General features: G+C 41.0%; 1 protein-coding gene across 1 annotated transcript; it reads right to left on the bottom strand.

Annotated features, from left to right (window-relative positions):
• Nucleotides 1–906: 906 nt before the first annotated feature.
• Nucleotides 907–21,481, bottom strand: FAM180A (family with sequence similarity 180 member A). The gene is made up of 3 exons (XM_073650190.1): nt 21,249–21,481; nt 7,249–7,349; nt 907–4,020 (listed from the first exon to the last, which is right to left on the bottom strand). The coding sequence occupies exons 1-3, from the start codon at nt 21,322–21,324 to the stop codon at nt 3,673–3,675; spliced, it is 525 nt and encodes a 174-aa protein (XP_073506291.1). The 5' UTR covers nt 21,325–21,481; the 3' UTR covers nt 907–3,672.
• Nucleotides 21,482–21,895: the final 414 nt, after the last annotated feature.

Raw genomic sequence — 21,895 nt, 5'->3', positions numbered from 1 at the left:
AAAAAGTACTGCAAAACAAATTATTAAAAGATAAACAGAAAAAAAAAAAAAAAACTCTTAAAAAATGGATAAAAAACAAAAAACCTCTCGATGAGTTAAAAATCCCGCTGAAGGGACCTGAATTAGACTATTCACAGGGTGTGCAGTTTGATAGATGGGGGTCTCGCTTCTGGGACCCAAGAATGGGGATCCACTGGACGAACCCCATTGACTAACAATAGCCCCGATTACGTGGGCATAGCCTAACCTAGCAGAATTCTAGCTTTAGTTCTGACTAGAGAGGGGTGTTAATAGGGATGGAGGTACCCCATAACAATGCTTAAAGGGGTTGTCCACTCTATATGGATGATATGAAAGTAGCAGACAACTGCTTTAAAGTAAAAAATAGGATTCCATATTATTGATTATTTTTTTGGAGAATACGATCATGTTCACGACTCTAGATTTTTAGTTGCAATGAGGCAGATTTATCAAAACGGTCTTTATTTTCCATAGCAACCAGTGCAGGTTTCATTTTACTTTCATTTCCCATAGCAACCAATCACAGAGCAGGTTTCATTTTAACTGAGCTGTTTAAAAAATGGAAGCTGTGCTGTGATTGGTTGCTATGGACAACAGTTTTGATAAATGAGGCCTAGTTAGTATGATTGCAGCCAACACCCACCAGGGGGCACTCTACACTTACTTATTATTATAATATCATCCAATAACTGGATGAGAAAAAGGAAATAAGTGACCATTTGTATAATGGGGGTAAAATGAACCCGAAACTCCTTTCTGACACTTCTCAGTGTCACAATGCAATGTTCCCCTACATTAGTCACCACAAAGTGAACGCTCTCCTCTATACATCTGCTTCTGGACAGCCTGCTTAGAAAACCTGGGATCACAAGAAAAGATGGAGGCAACAGCTAGAAAAATTTTATTAAAAGGATAAAACAATGCAGAACAAGGCTGTGGGCCACACGAGACGTCTGTGCTGCAATAGTCCGGCAGTTAAGAGACTGATGTTTCCATAAATCGACAACTTTTCATTCACTCGATTAACAAGCCTAAAATAAGGAATAAGCAAATCATAGGATCTTATCCAGATGCATCTTGTGTCATGTGATGGGACTGAAGTCTGCGAGTAGCCACAGTATAAGGCTTCATCCAAATGTTTATCAGCGACACAAATACTGAGTAGATAATGAATGAATTCCAATTAAAGGGAAGGTTGATTTTTGAGAATTTGATATACTCCAGAGCTGCACTCACTATTCTGCTGGTGCAGTCACTGTGTACATACATTACATTACTGATCCTGAGTTACAACCTGTATTATACCCCAGAGCTGCACTCACTATTCTGCTGCTGCAGTCACTGTGTACATACATTACATTACTGATCCTGAGTTACATCCTGTATTATACCCCAGAGCTGCACTCACTATTCTGCTGGTGCAGTCACTGTGTACATACATTACATTACTGATCCTGTACTGATCCTGAATTACATCCTGTATTATACTCCAGAGCTGCCCTCACTATTCTGCTGGTGCAGTCAAAGTGTACATACATTACATTACTGATCCTTAGTTACATCCTGTATTATACTCCAGAGCTGCACTCACTATTCTGCTGGTGCAGTCACTGTGTACATACATTACTGATCCTGGGTTACATCCTGTATTATACTCCAGAGCTGCACTCACTATTCTGCTGGTGCAGTCACTGTGTACATACATTACATTACTGATCCTGAGTTACAACCTGTATTATACCCCAGAGCTGCACTCACTATTCTGCTGCTGCAGTCACTGTGTACATACATTACATTACTGATCCTGAGTTACATCCTGTATTATACCCCAGAGCTGCACTCACTATTCTGCTGGTGCAGTCACTGTGTACATACATTACATTACTGATCCTGTACTGATCCTGAATTACATCCTGTATTATACTCCAGAGCTGCCCTCACTATTCTGCTGGTGCAGTCAAAGTGTACATACATTACATTACTGATCCTTAGTTACATCCTGTATTATACTCCAGAGCTGCACTCACTATTCTGCTGGTGCAGTCACTGTGTACATACATTACTGATCCTGGGTTACATCCTGTATTATACTCCAGAGCTGCACTCACTATTCTGCTGGTGCAGTCACTGTGTACATACATTACATTACTGATCCTGTACTGATCCTGAGTTACCTCCTGTATTATACTCCAGAGCTGCACTCACTATTCTGCTGGTGCAGTCACTATGTACATACATTACATTACTGATCCTGAGTTACATCCTGTATTATACTCCAGAGCTGCACTCACTATTCTGCTGTTGGAGTCACTGTGTACATACATTACATTACTGATCCTGTACTGATCCTGAGTTACATCCTGTATTATACCCCAGAGCTGCACTCACTATTCTGCTGGAGCAGTCACTGTGTACATACATTACATTACTGATCCTGAGTTACATCCTTTAGTATACTCCAGAGCTGCACTCACTATTCTGCTGGTGCAGTCACAGTGTACATACATTACATTACTGATCCTGAGTTACATCCTGTATTATACTCCAGAGCTGTACTCACTATTCTGCTGGTGGAGTCACTGTGTACATACATTACATTACTGATCCTGAGTTATATCCTGTATTATACTCCAGAGCTGCACTCACTATTCTGCTGTTGGAGTCACTGTGTACATACATTACATTACTGATCCTGTACTGATTCTGAGTTACATCCTGTATTATACTCCAGAGCTGCACTCACTGTTCTGCTGGTGCAGTCACTGTGTACATACATTACATTACTGATCCTGTACTGATCCTGAGTTACATCCTGCATTATACTCCAGAGCTGCGCTCACTATTCTGCTGGTGCAGTCACTGTGTACATACATTACATTACTGATCCTGAGTTACATCCTGCATTATACTCCAGAGCTGCACTCACTATTCTGCTGGTGCAGTCACTGTGTACATACTTTACATTACTGATCCTGAGTTACATCCTGTATTTTACTCCAGAGCTGCACTCACTATTCTGCTGGTGCAGTCACTGTGTACATACATTACATTACTTATCCTGTACTGATCCTGAGTTACATCCTGTATTATACTCCAGAGCTGCACTCACTATTCTGCTGGTGCAGTCACTGTGTACATACATTACATTACTGATCCTGTACTGATCCTGAGTTACATCCTGTATTATACTCCAGAGCAGTACTCCCTATTCCGCTAGTTGTTTTTCTAAGCTAGTCATCAGGTCTGTACAATACCAGGTGTATAGATGAAACTTCTCAGAATGAAAAACACCAGGACAAGCTATTTGCTTCTGAAGCCTGCAGAACTGCGAATACAGCTCTGGGTGTGGGTCTCTTATTAAAATTTTGGGATGTTCCTGCGCTTCCCACGCTGTGCAGATAGAGTGGTAGCAGGTGGCATTTCATATACAGTGCCGTAATTGTACAAGGCCGTTTAGTCCCCTTAAATGCCTTTGGTTTCAGTGTTTTGTCATCAGTCATTGATGTGACCATGGACCATTTTGGACACTTCTCTGCAGTCTGTGGATCTATCTGCATTGCATTAAGTACAATAAATAACATTCTCTGATATACTGGTGGGGGTATGATAACATGCAGGGCTCAGTGGGGAGGATGGTGAAGACCCCCCGACTCAGCGATGACTCCCCCTATTGTATGGAAACATCAAGTCTCTCCTCAGGGCTACGAAGAGCTTGGTGAGGCTCTGCATCCAGAACTTCTGCTGATGTCTATTTTCTGTCTGGGATGTCTTCAGGGCCCCGTAGGCCATGGTCAGGAGTGTCCTCTCAAAGTCCTCAATCTTTAGGGGTCCAGGAACTTGAGATAATTTATCTCCCAATCGGAGGATCTCAGATATCGACTTTGGAATTACATCATTGCACACAACATCAAAGGTGGAGGCCTTCCTTAGAGAAGACAACTCCGGGTCCAGGAGAGTCAGCCGGTCATCCTGGTCAATGTGGACTCCAGTAGATAGGAACTAGAAGAAGGATAGGATTTACTTTATTTTTTAAAAATATATCGATATGTCTATCTTTTTATGCATCTACGCATCTATCTATCTAATATTTATTTACCCATCTCAATATTTATCGCAAGGGGCGCATCTGGGTGGGCAGATGGGGCATTTTCCCCTGGCGCAGCTGGCAAGGGATGTCGTTCGGCCTCCTAATGTGGCGGCATTTTGCCGCCCTCTGGGAGTGGGACTCGGCTCTTTTCCGTATGGGGGAAAAAAGTGTGAGGAGACAGTATGGGGGGAGAAAAGTGTGATGGGACAGTATAAGGGGGAGAACAGTATGAAGGTGCAGTATGGGGGGAAGTATGGGGGTGAAAAGTGTAAGGGGACAGTAAGGGGGTGAAAAGTGTGAGGGCACAGTATCAATATAAACAGTGTAAAGGGACCCAGTATGGGGGGAAGTGTAAGGCGACAGTATGAAAGAAAGTGAGAGGGGCAGTATGGGGAGTAAAGAGTCAGGTGACAATATGGGGGATTGTAAGGGGACAGTATGCGAGGAGAGTGTGAGGGGGCACAGTATAGAAAATGGGTAGTGTAGGGGAGCAGTATAGAGAGGGGAAATGTGAGGAGACAGTGTGAGGGCACAGCAAGGGACAGACAATATGCAGAGCAGGAGGGTGTGTGTGAGGAGGGTGCACAGTATAGAGAAAGGGCAGTATAAGGGGGACTTAGTGTTATAAGACAGTGTGAATAGGGGGCCAAGTATAGAAAGGGGGCAGCGTGGTGGGGGACACTTAAGGTTGGGACAGTGTGGTAGTTATAGCTAATAAGGGCGCTAAGTGTTGTGGTTATAGTTCATAAGGGCATACAGTGTGGAGGTAATATTTTATAGGAGAGGACAGCGTGGAGACCATGTACAATGGGAAGGACAGTGTGGGGGTCATATTTTGTGCAGGGAGTAATTATTCAGGGGCACAGCGTAGGGCAGATAATTCTATGCAGGGACATTATAATGACACTTATTTTTAAGGGCAATGTATCGGGATGTGCTGCACAAAACTGGAGAAGTCTGCAGAGGAGAGCTGTGGATATGAAAAATCCTCATGACATCTGGACAAGATAGAGAAGAAAAAAAAGTGAATGACTACAATTAGAGAAGATGTCACCTATAAGGCATCTGGAGGTAAATGTTTATTTGTGATCCCGACTACAGTACATCTCATCCGTACTGTGGTTCCTGTATGGTCCACAGCAGCCCTGCCTATCCTCACAATCAGAGGCCCTAGTGAAGACCCAGTATACATTTTGTCACCCCCCTCCAGAGTAAGCCCGGCCCTTGGCGCAGTGGATCCACACTCACCAGCGTTAAAGCTATACTAAGTTTGTTGATATATTCCAGTTCTGATGGTGGTTCTTGTGATGTATTCATGTACTGATGGTGGTTCTGGTGTTGTATCTCTATACTGATGATGGTTCTGGGAATGTATTCATTTTCTGCTGGTGGTTCTGGGTTATATATTCATGCACTGATGGTGTTTCTGATGCTGTGTTTCTGTACTGTTGGTGGTTCTGGTGATGTATTGCTGTACTGCTAGTGGTTCTGGTAATGAATTTATGCACTGTTGGAGGTTCTGGTGCTGTATTCATGTACTCATGGTGGTTGTGATGCTGTATGTCTGTACTGTTGGTTGTATTCCTGTACTCATGGTTGTTCTGTTGATATTTTGATGTACTGATAGTAATTCTGATTCTGATGATATATTCATATACTGAGGTGATTGTGGTGATATATTCATGTACTGATGGTGGTTCTGGTGATATATTGATATACTGTTAGTGGTTCTGGTGATTTTTCCTGTACTGACGGGAGGTTCTGATGATATATTCATGTACTGATGGTGATTCTGGTGATGCATTCATGTACTGTTAGTTCTGATTCTGTGCACATGTAGCAATCCATAACTTGTCAGATAGCATGATACATGGCTACATTAATAAAGTATTGTGTCGTGTTGTGTTCATTAATTATAAAATTCAGCACTGTAGCCAAATCCCAACAGCATGTAATACAGTCAGTTTTAGGATTTGGCTCTGCTTGCTGGTTCCAGCGGTCTTCACATGACCACTGATATGTAATTTTCATACTTATGGTCACATGTCACCTAGCTTCTCTACCTGCTTCTCTCAATGAAGCAGGGGCTATAGTTCTTCACGGAAAATTGAGAGAATTAGGAAAAGCAACTATTCGGCATGTGACTGTAAGTGTGAAAATCACATATGCTCAGTCACATGACAACTACTCAAACTGCTTAAGATGTATATAGGACAGGGTGCTAAACTAAATTTTTGCCCCAGGTGCAGGAAAACCTAGATTCACCTCTGCTATCTGACAGTAATTAAACTAGGTCATAGTCTGGTGAAATATTCATGTACTGTTGGTGGTTCTGGTGATATATTCATGTGCTGATGATTCTGGTGATGTATGAATGTACTGATGGTGGTTCTGGTGATATATTCATGTACTGATGATTTTGGTGATGTATTCATGTACTGATGGTGGTTCTCTTGATGCATTAATGGTCCGTGATCATAAAACAGATGAGAGGAGCTCAGAAAAAAATAGACTAAAGAGCTACAAACTCAACTGTCAGCCCGTCAAACTGAGCTCACTGACAGATTGTTAGTTAACTCATTCTGCAGTCAGCAATAGACAGTGCAGCACAGGCTATAGAAGACAAACCGTGCAAAATATTTAATAAAACCCAATTTAAAAAATTATTGTTAGCCTCAATTACATGGACTTAAGTAAAAAAAAATGACACCCAAAGGTGGACAACAAGTAAATGTCCCAAATATGTTGTTAATGCATTGATTTTTTTCTGAACATGTTTTATATTGCTCATGTATTCTGATTTTTAAAAATGCTGCTGAAATAAAACAGTGAAGAAGTTTTTATCCACATGGGCTGGATTGTTCTCATTTTTTGGTACATTACCTGGCCTGGTTGGGCTACTTATGCACCACGCTGCCAGCTCACTACACAGATAGACATATTTACCCATCCGGTGTCTGGGAAAGCTGAGTGACTATCCTGGAGGCCGCTGTACTACATATGTAATGTAAACTGCAGCATCTCCTCGGAGAAGGTCTTCCTCTGAGCCCGATCAGCCTGCGCTGCCCCAGCAATGCGTATAATAAGACGTTCCCTGTCATTGGCCCATCCTGGAAAGAATCTATAGATTTTCCACTGACCTCATACAGCAGCTCCACCTCCGGCAGGGACATCTGAAAAACGGGGTCCAGGAACTCAGCCGAAGAACGACGCACACGATGGGCGGATGGAAAAAACACAGCTGTGGGTACAAAAGAACAGGTTGTGCAGTGTATATATTGTTCCTGGCGCTTATACCCAAGTTATACCAGCAAAATACATACCTCTATATACAACTTATACCTTTTGCACGTACAGTAGGTACGCAGGTTATACCAGCTGTACATATATAATTATATACAGGAGATGCCCAGGTTATACCAGCTGTACATATATAATTATATACAGGAGATGCCCAGGTTATACCAGCTATACATATATAATTATATACAGGAGGTACCCAGGTTATACCAGCTGTACATATATAATTATATACAGGAGATGCCCAGGTTATACCAGCTGTACATATATAATTATATACAGGAGATGCCCAGGTTATACCAGCTATACATATATAATTATATACAGGAGGTACCCAGGTTATACCAGCTGTACATATATAATTATATACAGGAGATGCCCAGGTTATACCAGCTGTACATATATAATTATATACAGGAGATGCCCAGGTTATACCAGCTGTACATATATAATTATATACAGGAGATGCCCAGGTTATACCAGCTGTACATATATAATTATATACAGGAGATGCCCAGGTTATACCAGCTATACATATATAATTATATACAGGAGGTACCCAGGTTATACCAGCTGTACATATATAATTATATACAGGAGATGCCAAGGTTATACCAGCTGTACATATATAATTATATACTGGAGATACCCAGGTTATACCAGCTGTACATATATAATTATATACAGGAGATACCCAGGTTATACCAGCTGTACATATATAATTATATACAGGAGATACCCAGGTTATACCAGCTGTACATATATAATTATATAGGAGATGCCCAGGTTATACCAGCTATACATATATAATTATATACAGGAGATGCCCAGGTTATACCAGCTATACATATATAATTATATACAGGAGATGCCCAGGTTATACCAGCTATACATATATAATTATATACAGGAGATACCCAGGTTATACCAGCTATACATATATAATTATATACAGGAGATGCCCAGGTTATACCAGCTATACATATATAATTATATACAGGAGATACCCAGGTTATACCAGCTATACATATATAATTATATACAGGAGATACCCAGGTTATACCAGCTGTACATATATTATTATATACAGGAGATATACAGGTTATGCCAGCTGTACATATATAATTATATACAGGAGATACCCAGGTTATACCAGCTGTACATATATTATTATATACAGGAGATATCCAGGTTATGCCAGCTGTACATATATAATTATATACAGGAGATACCCAGGTTATACCAGCTATACATATATAATTATATACAGGAGGTACCCAGGTTATACCAGCTGTACATATATAATTATATACAGGAGATGCCCAGGTTATACCAGCTATACATATATAATTATATACAGGAGGTACCCAGGTTATACTAGCTGTACATATATAATTACATACAGGGGGTACCCAGGTTATACCAGCTATACATATATAATTATATACAGGAGATGCCCAGGTTATACCAGCTATACATATATAATTATATACAGGAGATACCCAGGTTATACCAGCTGTACATATATTATTATATACAGGAGATATCCAGGTTATGCCAGCTGTACATATATAATTATATACAGGAGATACCCAGGTTATACCAGCTATACATATATAATTATATACAGGAGGTACCCAGGTTATACCAGCTGTACATATATAATTATATACAGGAGATGCCCAGGTTATACCAGCTATACATATATAATTATATACAGGAGGTACCCAGGTTATACTAGCTGTACATATATAATTACATACAGGGGGTACCCAGGTTATACCAGCTATACATATATAATTATATACAGGAGGTACCCAGGTTATACCAGCTGTACATATATAATTATATACAGGAGATGCCCAGGTTATACCAGCTATACATATATAATTATATACAGGAGGTACCCAGGTTATACTAGCTGTACATATATAATTACATACAGGGGGTACCCAGGTTATACCAGCTATACATATATAATTATATACAGGAGATGCCCAGGTTATACCAGCTATACATATATAATTATATACAGGAGATACCCAGGTTATACCAGCTGTACATATATTATTATATACAGGAGATATCCAGGTTATGCCAGCTGTACATATATAATTATATACAGGAGATACCCAGGTTATACCAGCTATACATATATAATTAAATACAGGAGGTACCCAGGTTATACCAGCTGTACATATATAATTACATACAGGAGGTACCCAGGTTATACCAGCTGTACATGTATAATTATATACAGGAGATACCCAGGTTATACCAGCTGTACATATATAATTATATACAGGAGATACCCAGGGTATACCAGCTGTACATATATAATTATATACAGGAGATACCCAGGTTATACCAGCAAAATACATACCTCTATATACAACTTATACCTTTTGCACGTACAGTAGGTACGCAGGTTATACCAGCTGTACATATATAATTATATACAGGAGATGCCCAGGTTATACCAGCTATACATATATAATTACATACAGGAGATGCCCAGGTTATACCAGCTATACATATATAATTATATACAGGAGGTACCCAGGTTATACTAGCTGTACATATATAATTACATACAGGGGGTACCCAGGTTATACCAGCTATACATATATAATTATATACAGGAGATGCCCAGGTTATACCAGCTATACATATATAATTATATACAGGAGATACCCAGGTTATACCAGCTGTACATATATTATTATATACAGGAGATATCCAGGTTATGCCAGCTGTACATATATAATTATATACAGGAGATACCCAGGTTATACCAGCTGTACATATATTATTATATACAGGAGATATCCAGGTTATGCCAGCTGTACATATATAATTATATACAGGAGATACCCAGGTTATACCAGCTATGCATATATAATTATATACAGGAGGTACCCAGGTTATACCAGCTGTACATATATAATTACATACAGGAGGTACCCAGGTTATACCAGCTGTACATGTATAATTATATACAGGAGATACCCAGGTTATACCAGCTGTACACATATATATATATATATATATATACAGGAGATACCCAGGTTATACCAGCTGTACATATATAATTATATACAGGAGATACCCAGGTTATACCAGCTGTACATATATAATTATATACAGAGGATACCCAGGTTATACCAGCTGTACATATATAATTATATACACGGGGTACCCAGGTTATACCAGCTGTACATATATAATTACATACAAGAGATACCCAGGTTATACCAGCTGTACATTTATAATTATATACAGGAGATGCCCAGGTTATACCGGCTATACATATATAATTATATACAGGAGATGCCCAGGTTATACCAGCTGTACATATATAATTATATACAGAAGATGCCCAGGTTATACCAGCTGTACATGTATAATTATATACAGAAGACGCCCAGGTTATACCAGCTGTACACATATATAATTATATACAGGAGATGCCCAGGTTATACCAGCTGTACATATATAATTATATACAGGAGATACCCAGGTTATACCAGCTGTACATATAGAATTATATGCAGGAGATGCCCAGGTTATACCAGCTGTACATATATAATTATATACAGGAGATACCCAGGTTATACCAGCTGTACATATAGAATTATATACAGGAGATGCCCAGGTTATACCAGCTGTACATATATAATTATATACAGGAGATGCCCAGGTTATACCAGCTGCACATATATAATTATATACAGGAGATGCCCAGGTTATACCAGCTATACATATATAATTATATACAGGAGATGCCCAGGTTATACCAGCTGTACATATAGAATTATATACAGGAGATGCCCAGGTTGTACCAGCTGTACATATATAATTATATACAGGAGATGCCCAGGTTATACCAGCTGTACATATAGAATTATATACAGGAGATGACCAGGTTATACCAGCTATACATATATAATTATATACAGGAGATGCCCAGGTTATACCAGCGGTACATGTATAATTATATACAGGAGATGCCCAGGTTATACCAGCTGTACATATAGAATTATATACAGGAGATGACCAGGTTATACCAGCTGTACATATATAATTATATACAGGAGATACCCAGGTTATACCAGCTGTACATATATAATTATATACAGGAGATGCCCAGGTTATACCAGCTGTACATATATAATTATATACCGGAGATGCCCAGGTTATACCAGCTGTACATATAGAATTATATACAGGAGATGACCAGGTTATACCAGCTGTACATATATAATTATATACAGGAGATGCCCAGGTTATACCAGCTGTACATATATAATTATAGACAGGAAATACCCAGGTTATACCAGCTGTACATATATAATTATATACCGGAGATGCCCAGGTTATACCAGCTGTACATATAGAATTATATACAGGAGATGACCAGGTTATACCAGCTGTACATATATAATTATATACAGGAGATGCCCAGGTTATACCAGCTGTACATATATAATTATAGACAGGAAATACCCAGGTTATATCAGCTGTACATATAAAATTATATACAGGAGATGCCCAGGTTATACCAGCTGTACATATATAATTATATACAGAAGATGCCCAGGTTATACCAGCTGTACATATATAATTATATACAGGAGATACCCAGGTTATACCAGCTGTACATATATAATTATACACAGGAGATGCCCAGGTTATACCAGCTGTACATATATAATTATATACAGGAGATACCCAGGTTATACCAGCTGTACATGTATAATTATATACAGGAGATACCCAGGTTATACCATCATGCTCCATCACTATATAGAAGGAAATGTAGAACTATTATAGGCGTTGTATGGAGTTATATAAATGTATCACATCCTGACTCCATATAGCGGCGTCCTGGCGAGGGTCTTGGAATGTGTCGCGGGGGTGGAGCGGGCGGTGTAACTACTATGTATTTTGGCTGTGTATATTGGACATGTAAAACTTGAGTGTGTATACACTGTATAATGAGTACAGGATAGGCCAATAACGTACTCAAAATGCGGTGAGAAAGGACCAAGGAGTGCCATAAATCACCAGATAGTACCAACTCCTATAAGTCATTAATAAACTGGGAGGAAACGGAGTTAAACAGGTATAAAAACACATCTTTATTAGTTCTTGAAAAAATTAGAAAGTTACAGAAACATTTGTTTAGTAAATAGCATGACAGTCTAATGAACAGGTGTCAAACTTAACACACCACACTCCCACCAATTAATAGAAGTAAAAAGCAAAGTGCAGGGCAGGTAAGGAGGATCCCACAGATCAAGGCAGGTAAGCCAAAGCCCATAGTAAAGGTGCTACTACACCATGTAGGGTCAAAATAGACCATAAACAAAAGGCATAAAAAGGAGGATTTTATCCTTACCAAGGGTGAGTGGCAGGTAGCAGCTGACAGTGGTGGCTAAGACAGTACCCCGACGCGCGTTTCACGTAGTATGTTATCTCTTTCTCAAGGGGTGTTACCACTGTCAGCTGCGACCTGCCATTCTGATAATTTTCTATAATGGACAAGATAGTGATAATTAAAGGGATTGTCCCATCTAGTTCCTTCTATTCCTTGAGCCACTTTCAATCAGCCAATTGTAACCCTGATCAGCTGCAATCACTGAGAGAGGCTGCAGACTACTGTCTATTTTCCTAACAGTGGCCACTGCTAGAGAAAATGTGGTATTACACCGTGGCCATTCACATAAATAGCAGGCCATATAGTACATATTTCACCGAGTCTCCAGCTCGGGATGTCTGTCTTTACAGCTGTCCACTACTTTGGTTTTGGTTTATAGATGGGAGTCCTGATCAGGGGTCCCCCTTTATGATGTCAGGAGTGGTCGATTCGCTGTAAAAAGTTGTCGATTCACTAACCTATAAATGGCAATCCTAAAATTACTACTAGAGTCCATAAAAAGGAGGTGTGAGTCAGCGAGCAAATGTCACATTTCCAAACCTCACCCAGAGAGCTGTGACTGGTGCCAGTGTGTTATAAATACATTTACGGATCCTGGCAGCGACCACAGGCACGACCACGTCCTGAAAGAAGCCGGTCAGTGTGTTACTGGGTGGAGACGCAGCTAACTGGGGTCATTGTACGCTCCCTGCCAGGGGTCTCCCCACATGATTCCATGGAAAAAGTCCGGCTGGCCTGTTATTAACCTCTTTTTGCCCAGACCCCGTGAGTGCCGCACATCTCACCGCCATCTACCACCTCCTCAGCAGTGTACTTCTTGTCTTCTCTGGTTCATTTCAGGTCATTGTCTTCAGTTTGTCCTGCCAGATTCCCGGTTTGGAGTTACACAGGTATCTAACAGCTTCACCCATTGAACAGGATCATGCCAACAATGTGAGGGCACCTCCTGTAATGGGGCATCACATCATACAGAACACCAGGGGGCGCAGCTACAAGAATTGGGAAAAGTTTCTATTAGGCACCCTATGTCTTCACAGCAACCTAATTAGGGGTACGACTCTGGGAAGTGCAAGACCCCATTTCAAACCCCCTCGAATGTAGTAGCAGCCATTGCAGATGTTTTTATGCCTGCACTCCCATACCTGCTTGAATCCTGTCCTTTGGAGTTTGCTCCCCTCTATTGATCCAGCTGTCAGGAAGTGGGAGGGCACCAACAAAGTTCCCCTTACATATAAGTCTTTTTTAATCATTTTCTTAATAGTATATTTACCCAAACCCTGGCATGTCACAATGCAAAGACACCTATAATGTTACAGGAAGTTTACTAACTTTGGGCACCGCCATGGGCACGTGAATCACCCAATCATGTGAATAAATAAATGCTCCTTCTGCTGGAGATCTTGGGGACATATAAAGGTTGATTTTGTCTTCCTTTTGCAGTTTTATGATACTTTGTTGCAAACTTTAAGCACAGGACACTGATTTGTGCTACTGATAAGTCCAGACCGGATACAATTGTGACAACTCCCTTACTGTGAGAAATATTAGTTCTTTAAAGAGTTTGAAACTCTGGGTTTAATTATTCACTGACAGCAAGCAGAGATCTTGAAAATTATAAGTAACTGAAACACATAGTTTATAAGAAAGTTTTTCATAGGCAGTGATCCTGCCTTCTCCGTGTCTGATCGCTACGGTTGTCATATTACAGGGGTTATGCTTTATTTAGTGCTGACCTCCACGCTCCTCTATTATAAGCGTCTTTGATGCGGCTCTGTATTTAATTCACTGCAGCTTAGATCTACTTGAACATTGCCTCTGATAATCAAAGCCACATGTTGATCAAAGGGCTCGCATTTCCCGGTATATTCTCCTGTTCCCTAGTATTAGTAATATGTAAGAGTAAATATATCTGACTTTCTGATTCTACTGAGCACCAGACCAATGAATAAACTGATTTATAGCATTTTTACTTCACTTTGCAACCAAATTCCTGCCACATTGATTTTCACAATGTATGGAAGATACAATTCTGCCTGCATGCAGCCACCACTAGGGGGAGCTCAATGCATATGTCTTTTTTACAGCTGGCATTGAACTCTGTACGCAGTGAGCTTCCTCTAGTGGAGACTACATGTAACCCCTATGATAGTTTAGTTCTGAGCAGCTATCCAATGAGCAACCCCATAGCGCAGGCCCTATAGAAGGCACACCTCTCACCCTCTGCACTATAAGTTGTTTCAGGGCATGATGGGAGTTGTAGTCTCACAACAGCTTTGGAACTACAGGTTGGAGATCACTGCAGCTGTCATTCGACCTCCAAGAAGTCAAGCCCTTCTCATAATGTGTGGCTGTTTTCCTCAACCTTAGGCTTTCTAGCTGTTTCAAGACTCTGCCTACCAGCATGCCCTGTCAACAGTAAAGCATGCTGGAAGTTGTAGTTTTGTAATCATTGGCCCATATGTGCTTCAGCCGGAAGCTCTACGACGTCAAAAAGGCAGCAGCTTAACACCGTGTGTGTTGGACAGGTCAGCACATGTGCCCAGCATATGGATTGACAGGGTCCACGGTCATCATAGCCCATTACATAAATCTGCCGTCATACGTAGCCTTTGATCAGAAGACTTCACAAGTGTGGAGGGAACACGTTCCATATGGACACCTGCGGTGGTTTTGTCCAATATACCAGGAATGGAGTCACATGACATCTGCACATTAATGGGTTTTTCGACAGGTTGTTGTGACCAGGGGCAACCATGATAACTGTGAAGTTTGGATTGTATCCGAGTCCACATCTGTATACAGCACATGTGGTAGAAACACACAATATATCAAAAGCACAGATGCATTTCCTTGTAATATAATATATATCCGATATGGCGATGGTGTAACTATAAGAACTGCCAAGATAGTAATTGCAATGGGACCCAACAGTCTTGGTGGCCTACAGACCTCCTAGGACGCAGTCCAGTGGTGGTGCTTCAAGTCGAGGGAACAATGGTGTGATGACAGCATGCCACTAGTCATCAAACAGATGAACCCATGTCAAAATAGGAAAAAATACTGTATAAACTGAGATGTAAATCATGTGTTGTCCAGGTGAAGTCATAGGTTAATGGGTGGAAGACCTGTTCTAGCTTTTGTATCATGCCTCGAAACTTCAAAGTAATACAACTGTGACCAAGCAACTTTTCCAGCCACTATGGGGCATGAAAAAAGGCAATTCACCCCAGTTGGCCTCAAGTTCCTTGACGGGTCACAATGTTGTTCTTTTCTTCATCATCTAAAGGTTCTTCAATAAGATGAGAAGGTCCCATCATTCTTTTCTTCTTCTAGGGTAAAAGATCACACCACTTTTTTCTCCAAGACTCAAGAGCTAGAATCACTACTTTCTCTTTTTCAAAGCTCATGGGTCATCCCACCGTTCTCTTCTCACTTCATCAAATCTTAAGATTAAAAAACTTCTCAGTCTCAATGGTTACACCTCTTTTTCCATTTTCTCTTCAAAGTTCGAAGGGTCAAACAATATTTTCTATCTTCTAGGTTTGAGGACTGCACTACTCTTTTTTTTTTCTTCAAGATTTAGATCCAACTCACTTTCCTTCAAGATTTAAGGACCATACCACTCTTCTCTTTTTTGAAGCTTAGCAACACCATAATGAACATACTGTACATAACACCTTCCTGTCATAGGATGATGGAAGATTATGCTGGTAAGGACCAGTCCACTCCCATCAGATGGTTGTTTTTTTTATTTCATTGTATGAGAGTTATACCATTTTTTCCTTCAAGGATTGAGGGCAACATCACTTTAAGTCAAGGTTTGTGGGTCACGCCACTATTGTCTTCTTTAAGGCCCAAGTGCCACGCCACTCTTATTCAATTTAGGTTCCGCCACTTTTCTTCAATGTCTGAGGGTTCCACCACTCTTCTTCAATGTTTGAGGGTTCCGCCACTCTTCTTCAATGTTTGATGGTTCCGCCACTCTTCTTCAATGTTTGAGGGTTCCGCCACTCTTCTTCAATGTTTGAGGGTTCCGCCACTCTTCTTCAATGTCTGAGGGTTCCGCCACTCTACTTCAATGTCTGAGGGTTCCGCCACTCTTCTTCAATGTTTGAGGGTTCCGCCACTCTTCTTCAATGTCTGAGGGTTCCGCCACTCTTCTTCAATGTTTGAGGGTTCCGCCACTCTTCTTCAATGTCTGAGGGTTCCGCCACTCTTCTTCAATGTTTGAGGGTTCCGCCACTCTTCTTCAATGTCTGAGGGTTTCGCCACTCTACTTCAATGTCTGAGGGTTCCGCCACTCTACTTCAATATCTGAGGGTCATGCCACTCTTCTTGAATGTAAGAGGGTTCCGCCACTCTACTTCAATGTCTGAGGGTTCCGCCACTCTACTTCAATGTCTGAGGGTTCCGCCACTCTACTTCAATGTCTGAGGGTCATGCCACTCTTCTTGAATGTAAGAGGGTTCCGCCACTCTTCTTTAATGTCTGAGGGTTCCGCCACTCTTCTCCAATATCTGAGGGTCATGCCACTCTTCTTCAATGTCTGAGGGTCAAGCCACTCTTCTTCAATGTCTGAGGGTTCCACCACTCTTGTTCACACCACTCTTCTTTAACACTTGAGGGTGACACCACTCCTCTTCAAGGCTCAAGAGTCATACCACCTTTGTTGCAGGTTCAGGGTTCACATCACTGTTCTTCAATGATCGAGGGTCACAACACATTTTTATTCAAGGTTCGAGTTCCACACTATTTTTCTTCCAGGCTCAAGGGTCACACCATTCTTCTTCAAAATTCAAGAGTCACATCACCCTTCTTAAAGTCTGAGTGTCACACCATTCTTCTTTAAGGCTCGAAGATCACATCATTTTTCTTCAAGGTTTAATAACCTTGGGTCAAACACTCTTCTTCAAGACTTGAAGGTCACACCACCCTTCTTTAAGTCTCAAGGGTGACACAGCTCTTCTTTTCTTCGATGCTCAAGTATCAAACTAACTTTCTTCAAGGCTATGTAATCTTTGTAAGTCCTTAGAGGTCTTTTTTTTTTTACTTAGCTCCCAGTTGTGCTCCATCAAGTTCAATCTTTTGATACTGCTGAAGAACCTTTCAATGCGTTTAAAGACTAGAGTTGAGAAATAGTTCTTTATGATGCACATAGTTATAGCCATGTAAGCATGGGTAGAAGCTCAATCCTAAGTCTATGACCCTCATTGTAGTCAAAGGCAGCAAAAGAATGAACTAGCAAAGCCCTATATGTCCCACTAACCCTCCCCAGTAGGGTTGTCCTCAAATGACTTCTACAACTCAAGTCTAAATCCGTGACAATAAATGTCCTGTAAAAGATTCCTGATGTTCTAGGACATCTCCCCATACTGTTACTTCTGCAAAAAAAACACAATTCTGGAGTCAAAGAGAGAAAAACACGATTGTTGGAAGAAACTGTAGATAAACTCTGGACTGGAGAGAGAGTTTTGAAACCAATTTAGAGCTGGAAAATCTCTGCCACGCGAAATCTTATGAGACTTTATTATGTTCTTCACCGGTTCTCCTCACAACTGGTTCTCCGCGGCGCCAGTACTTATTGTGCTCATCTACATGGTTGTATTTAGGACTGATGTGATCGTACCTGGAGGCCGGGATGTAGATGTGGGCATGTGAATGGCATCACTTGTTACGCGGGTGCTGTAGTGAGCTGGATCTGCATGAGCCTTATATGTGTACGGCCGGGGTACTGTATGGTGGGTTGCTGTATGTGTATGGTATGGGTTATTTATGTATCTTGTATGGCAGCATGGAGAAAGAAGTGACTAAGTTTGGTTCATAGCTCCAAATGATAACATTCTGTCTTCCAGCTGGCCGCCACTAGAGGGAGCTTAAGAGCATAATCAGTCTGCAGTGAGCTCCCTCTAGTGGTGACTGCAGGTAGTCAGAATTTTATCATGTCTTTGCAGAGGTTTGGAGGAAAGTGGTAGAAGAACATATTAAAGAATTAGATGGAAAATCTCATTTTCTTCTTACATACATACATAAACATTTCCAGCCCCGATCCTATGAATCCAGTGATGTCATGTGCAAGTGAGGGACGGCGTGAAGACTTGTACGGCCGCCAGTTGGACGACCGTGATTGAAAGCATTAAATGTCTGACTGCCAGGTAGTATTGATGGATTTTTACTTAAAGGGATCGTACAAGCTCAGTTAACTGCATAAAAGTGCTCAACTTTCCTACAGTGCCTCCACAGGCCGAGTCAGGTATTGCACCTTTACAATTGAAATCAATGGGCTTTCTGTGTAATGTATAGAGTCTTCCAAAAAGGTAGGACCCCCCAAAACAAAACAAAAAAAAATTACCCCTAAATTCTTTTTCATAAACTGACTGGAAACCGTCAGCAGGTTGCTGTTGACAGGTACGATATGGCAATTTTGCATTATTATTGACTATTAAGTCAAAATTGCCCCTTTAATTAAAGAAATACACCCCAATTTACCGCACTATACATTCAATCTACTAAATAATAACACCTGGCTGTCATAGGCAGCATGCTGACAGTTTCCACTTAGCAATATAAGTTTTATGCATTGTAAAAAGTAAAAGAAGCAGAAGTAGAGGCGGCTGGACTTGACCTGCACGGACTATACGCAGCATATGAATTAAAGGCGTAGAGTCCCTTTAATTTAAGACCATGGACCTGAATTTGGAAAAAAAAAAGGTGTAGTGTCCCTTTAATTCAAGACGATAAAAGAATATTTAGGGACAATTTTTTTTTTTTCTTCAGTTTTTCATTTTTTTTCAGTCCTCCCATTTAAAGTGACGGAACCCATTTAGAGGGGTGGATGGGACGGTTGTCAGAAATATGGATTTGTTTCTTCCCGATATTCTCTCTGAAAAACTAATTATAGACGTCGGCCACAAGTTTATGTCAGCGCTAGATGTGAGTTATATGAACCCGACATTCCAGCTGACGCCGCCTGGAAATGAGAAAAATCTGCAAAGTGAATCCATGGGTTTGGGTTTCTTTTTTTTTGTGTTGATGTAGCAGAGCCGACTTTGTCATCGAACACCAAAAGTCACCTGTCTAATATTATTTGGGGTTTCCCTGGTCTAATGGATAAGACATTACTGCACCCAGCAAAGAAAAGCAACTCTGGCATTGTGTTCATGAATCAGGAGGCTCAGTATGAGCGGAAGTAGCAGAGCCGACTTGGAGTTACCCGTCTAATATATTTCTGAGTTTCCTTGGTCTAATGGATAATTAACATCTAAAACATTACTGCGCCCAGCAGCTCTGGTATTGTGGTTGCTGAACCAGGAGGCCCAGTATGAGCAGATATAGCAGAGCCGACTTTGTCATTGAGCACCAGGAGTTACTCGTCTAATATTATTTTGGGTTTCCTTGGTCTAATGGATAAGACATTACTGCACCCAGCAAAAAAAAGCAGCTCTGGCATTGTGGTTCATGAACCAGGTGGCCCAGTATGAGCAGATGTAGCAGAGCTGACTTTGTCATTGTGTTCATGAACCAGGAGGCCCAGTATGAGCAGATGTAGCAGAGCTGACTTTGTCATTGAGCACCGAAAGTCACATGTCTAATATTATTTTGGGCTTCCTTGGTCTAATAGATCATTAACATCTAAAAAAAGCAGCTGTAGCATTGTGGTTCATGAACCAGGAGGCCCAGTATGATCAGATGTAGCAGAGCTGACTTTGTCATTGAGCACCAAAAAGTCACCTGTCTAATATTATTTTGGGTTTCGTTGGTCTAATGGATAATTAAGATCGGTCTAAGACATTTCTCTGCTCAGCAGCTATGGCATTGTGGTTGCTGAACCAGGAGGCCCAGTATGAGCAGATATAGCAGAGCCGACTTTGTCATTGAAAACTAAGAGTTACCCATCTAATATAATTCTGGGTTTCCTTGGTCTAATGGATAAGACATTACTGCACCCAGCAAAAAAAAGCAGCTCTGGCATTGTGGTTCATGAACCAGGAGGCCCAGTATGAGCAGATGTAGCAGAGCTGAATCAGTCACTTTGTACTAATATATGTAACAGTGTTTTTTCTGCAACTCTAAGGAAAAAAAACCCCAATGGTGACATAATTTAATATCACTGCTACAGTTCGGTAACATTTTACAAACTCAGCTCTGCTACATCTCGAAAAAAAAAAAAAAGCAGGAAAGTCATCAAACTTTTACTGATGGATAAATCCGCCTTGTTAGGTGGCAATGCATTAAACACAAAGGACGGTATAGCAGAGCTGAGTTTGTTGTGTGTCGTAGTGGTACTGAGTTTGCAGTTTGCCACAGGATTTACATAGGACTGCAAGTACAGTAACTAATATTTTGATTTCTCCTGCTTGCTGTCAGTGAATGGTAACATATAGGTACCCCGCGCCCGCTCACCTCGGTGCCACTTGCTGGTGAAGTTGGCATCTACATAGTTGTAGAGCAGCAGTAGCAGGCAGCTCTGGATGAACATGACCTGTGCTGGTATAACCTGGGCAGCTTCTGGGCTGAGGCTTCTCCCCTTTCCTCCTGGGCGCAGCTCCTCTCTCCAGTAGTCGGCTTCTGGGATCTCTGAGGCTCCTTGTACTTGTCTTGACTTATGACTGGAGATTTTTTTTTTTTCCCCTCATACATCTGGAATGAGTCAGGAATGCAGCACGTGAAAACTCCACAGCCGGAGGATCCCAGACACCATCCCATATATCCCCCCAAAAATAAACCACCCCCCCATCATAGCAAATTCCCAATGTCCCTGGTGGTCAGTGGTACATACAGTATCCTGCACTTGTGCCCACTCGCTTACCATCACTTATATACATGATTCTGTACCTGAGTTCATACTATATACACCTCAGTATATACTGCGGTGTCCCCTGGTGGGCTAGTGGTATATATTGTGCCCAATGCATGGTGTACCACTGATATATAGTCCCAATGGATCCACTATCAAATGCTGTGCTAACTCCTTGGTGATTGAATATTTTATCCCTGGTGGTGTAGTGGAACATCATTTGCCCAATACTATATTCCTTTCCAAGTTCCTG

Source organism: Phyllobates terribilis, unplaced genomic scaffold (genome assembly GCF_046119375.1).
Source record: "Phyllobates terribilis strain yellow unplaced genomic scaffold, ASM4611937v1 Scaffold_10__3_contigs__length_209671492, whole genome shotgun sequence".
Classification (NCBI taxonomy): domain Eukaryota; kingdom Metazoa; phylum Chordata; class Amphibia; order Anura; family Dendrobatidae; genus Phyllobates; species Phyllobates terribilis.
The sequence above is the reverse complement of the archived record's forward strand: the minus strand, read 5'-3'. Positions and strand labels throughout refer to the sequence as shown.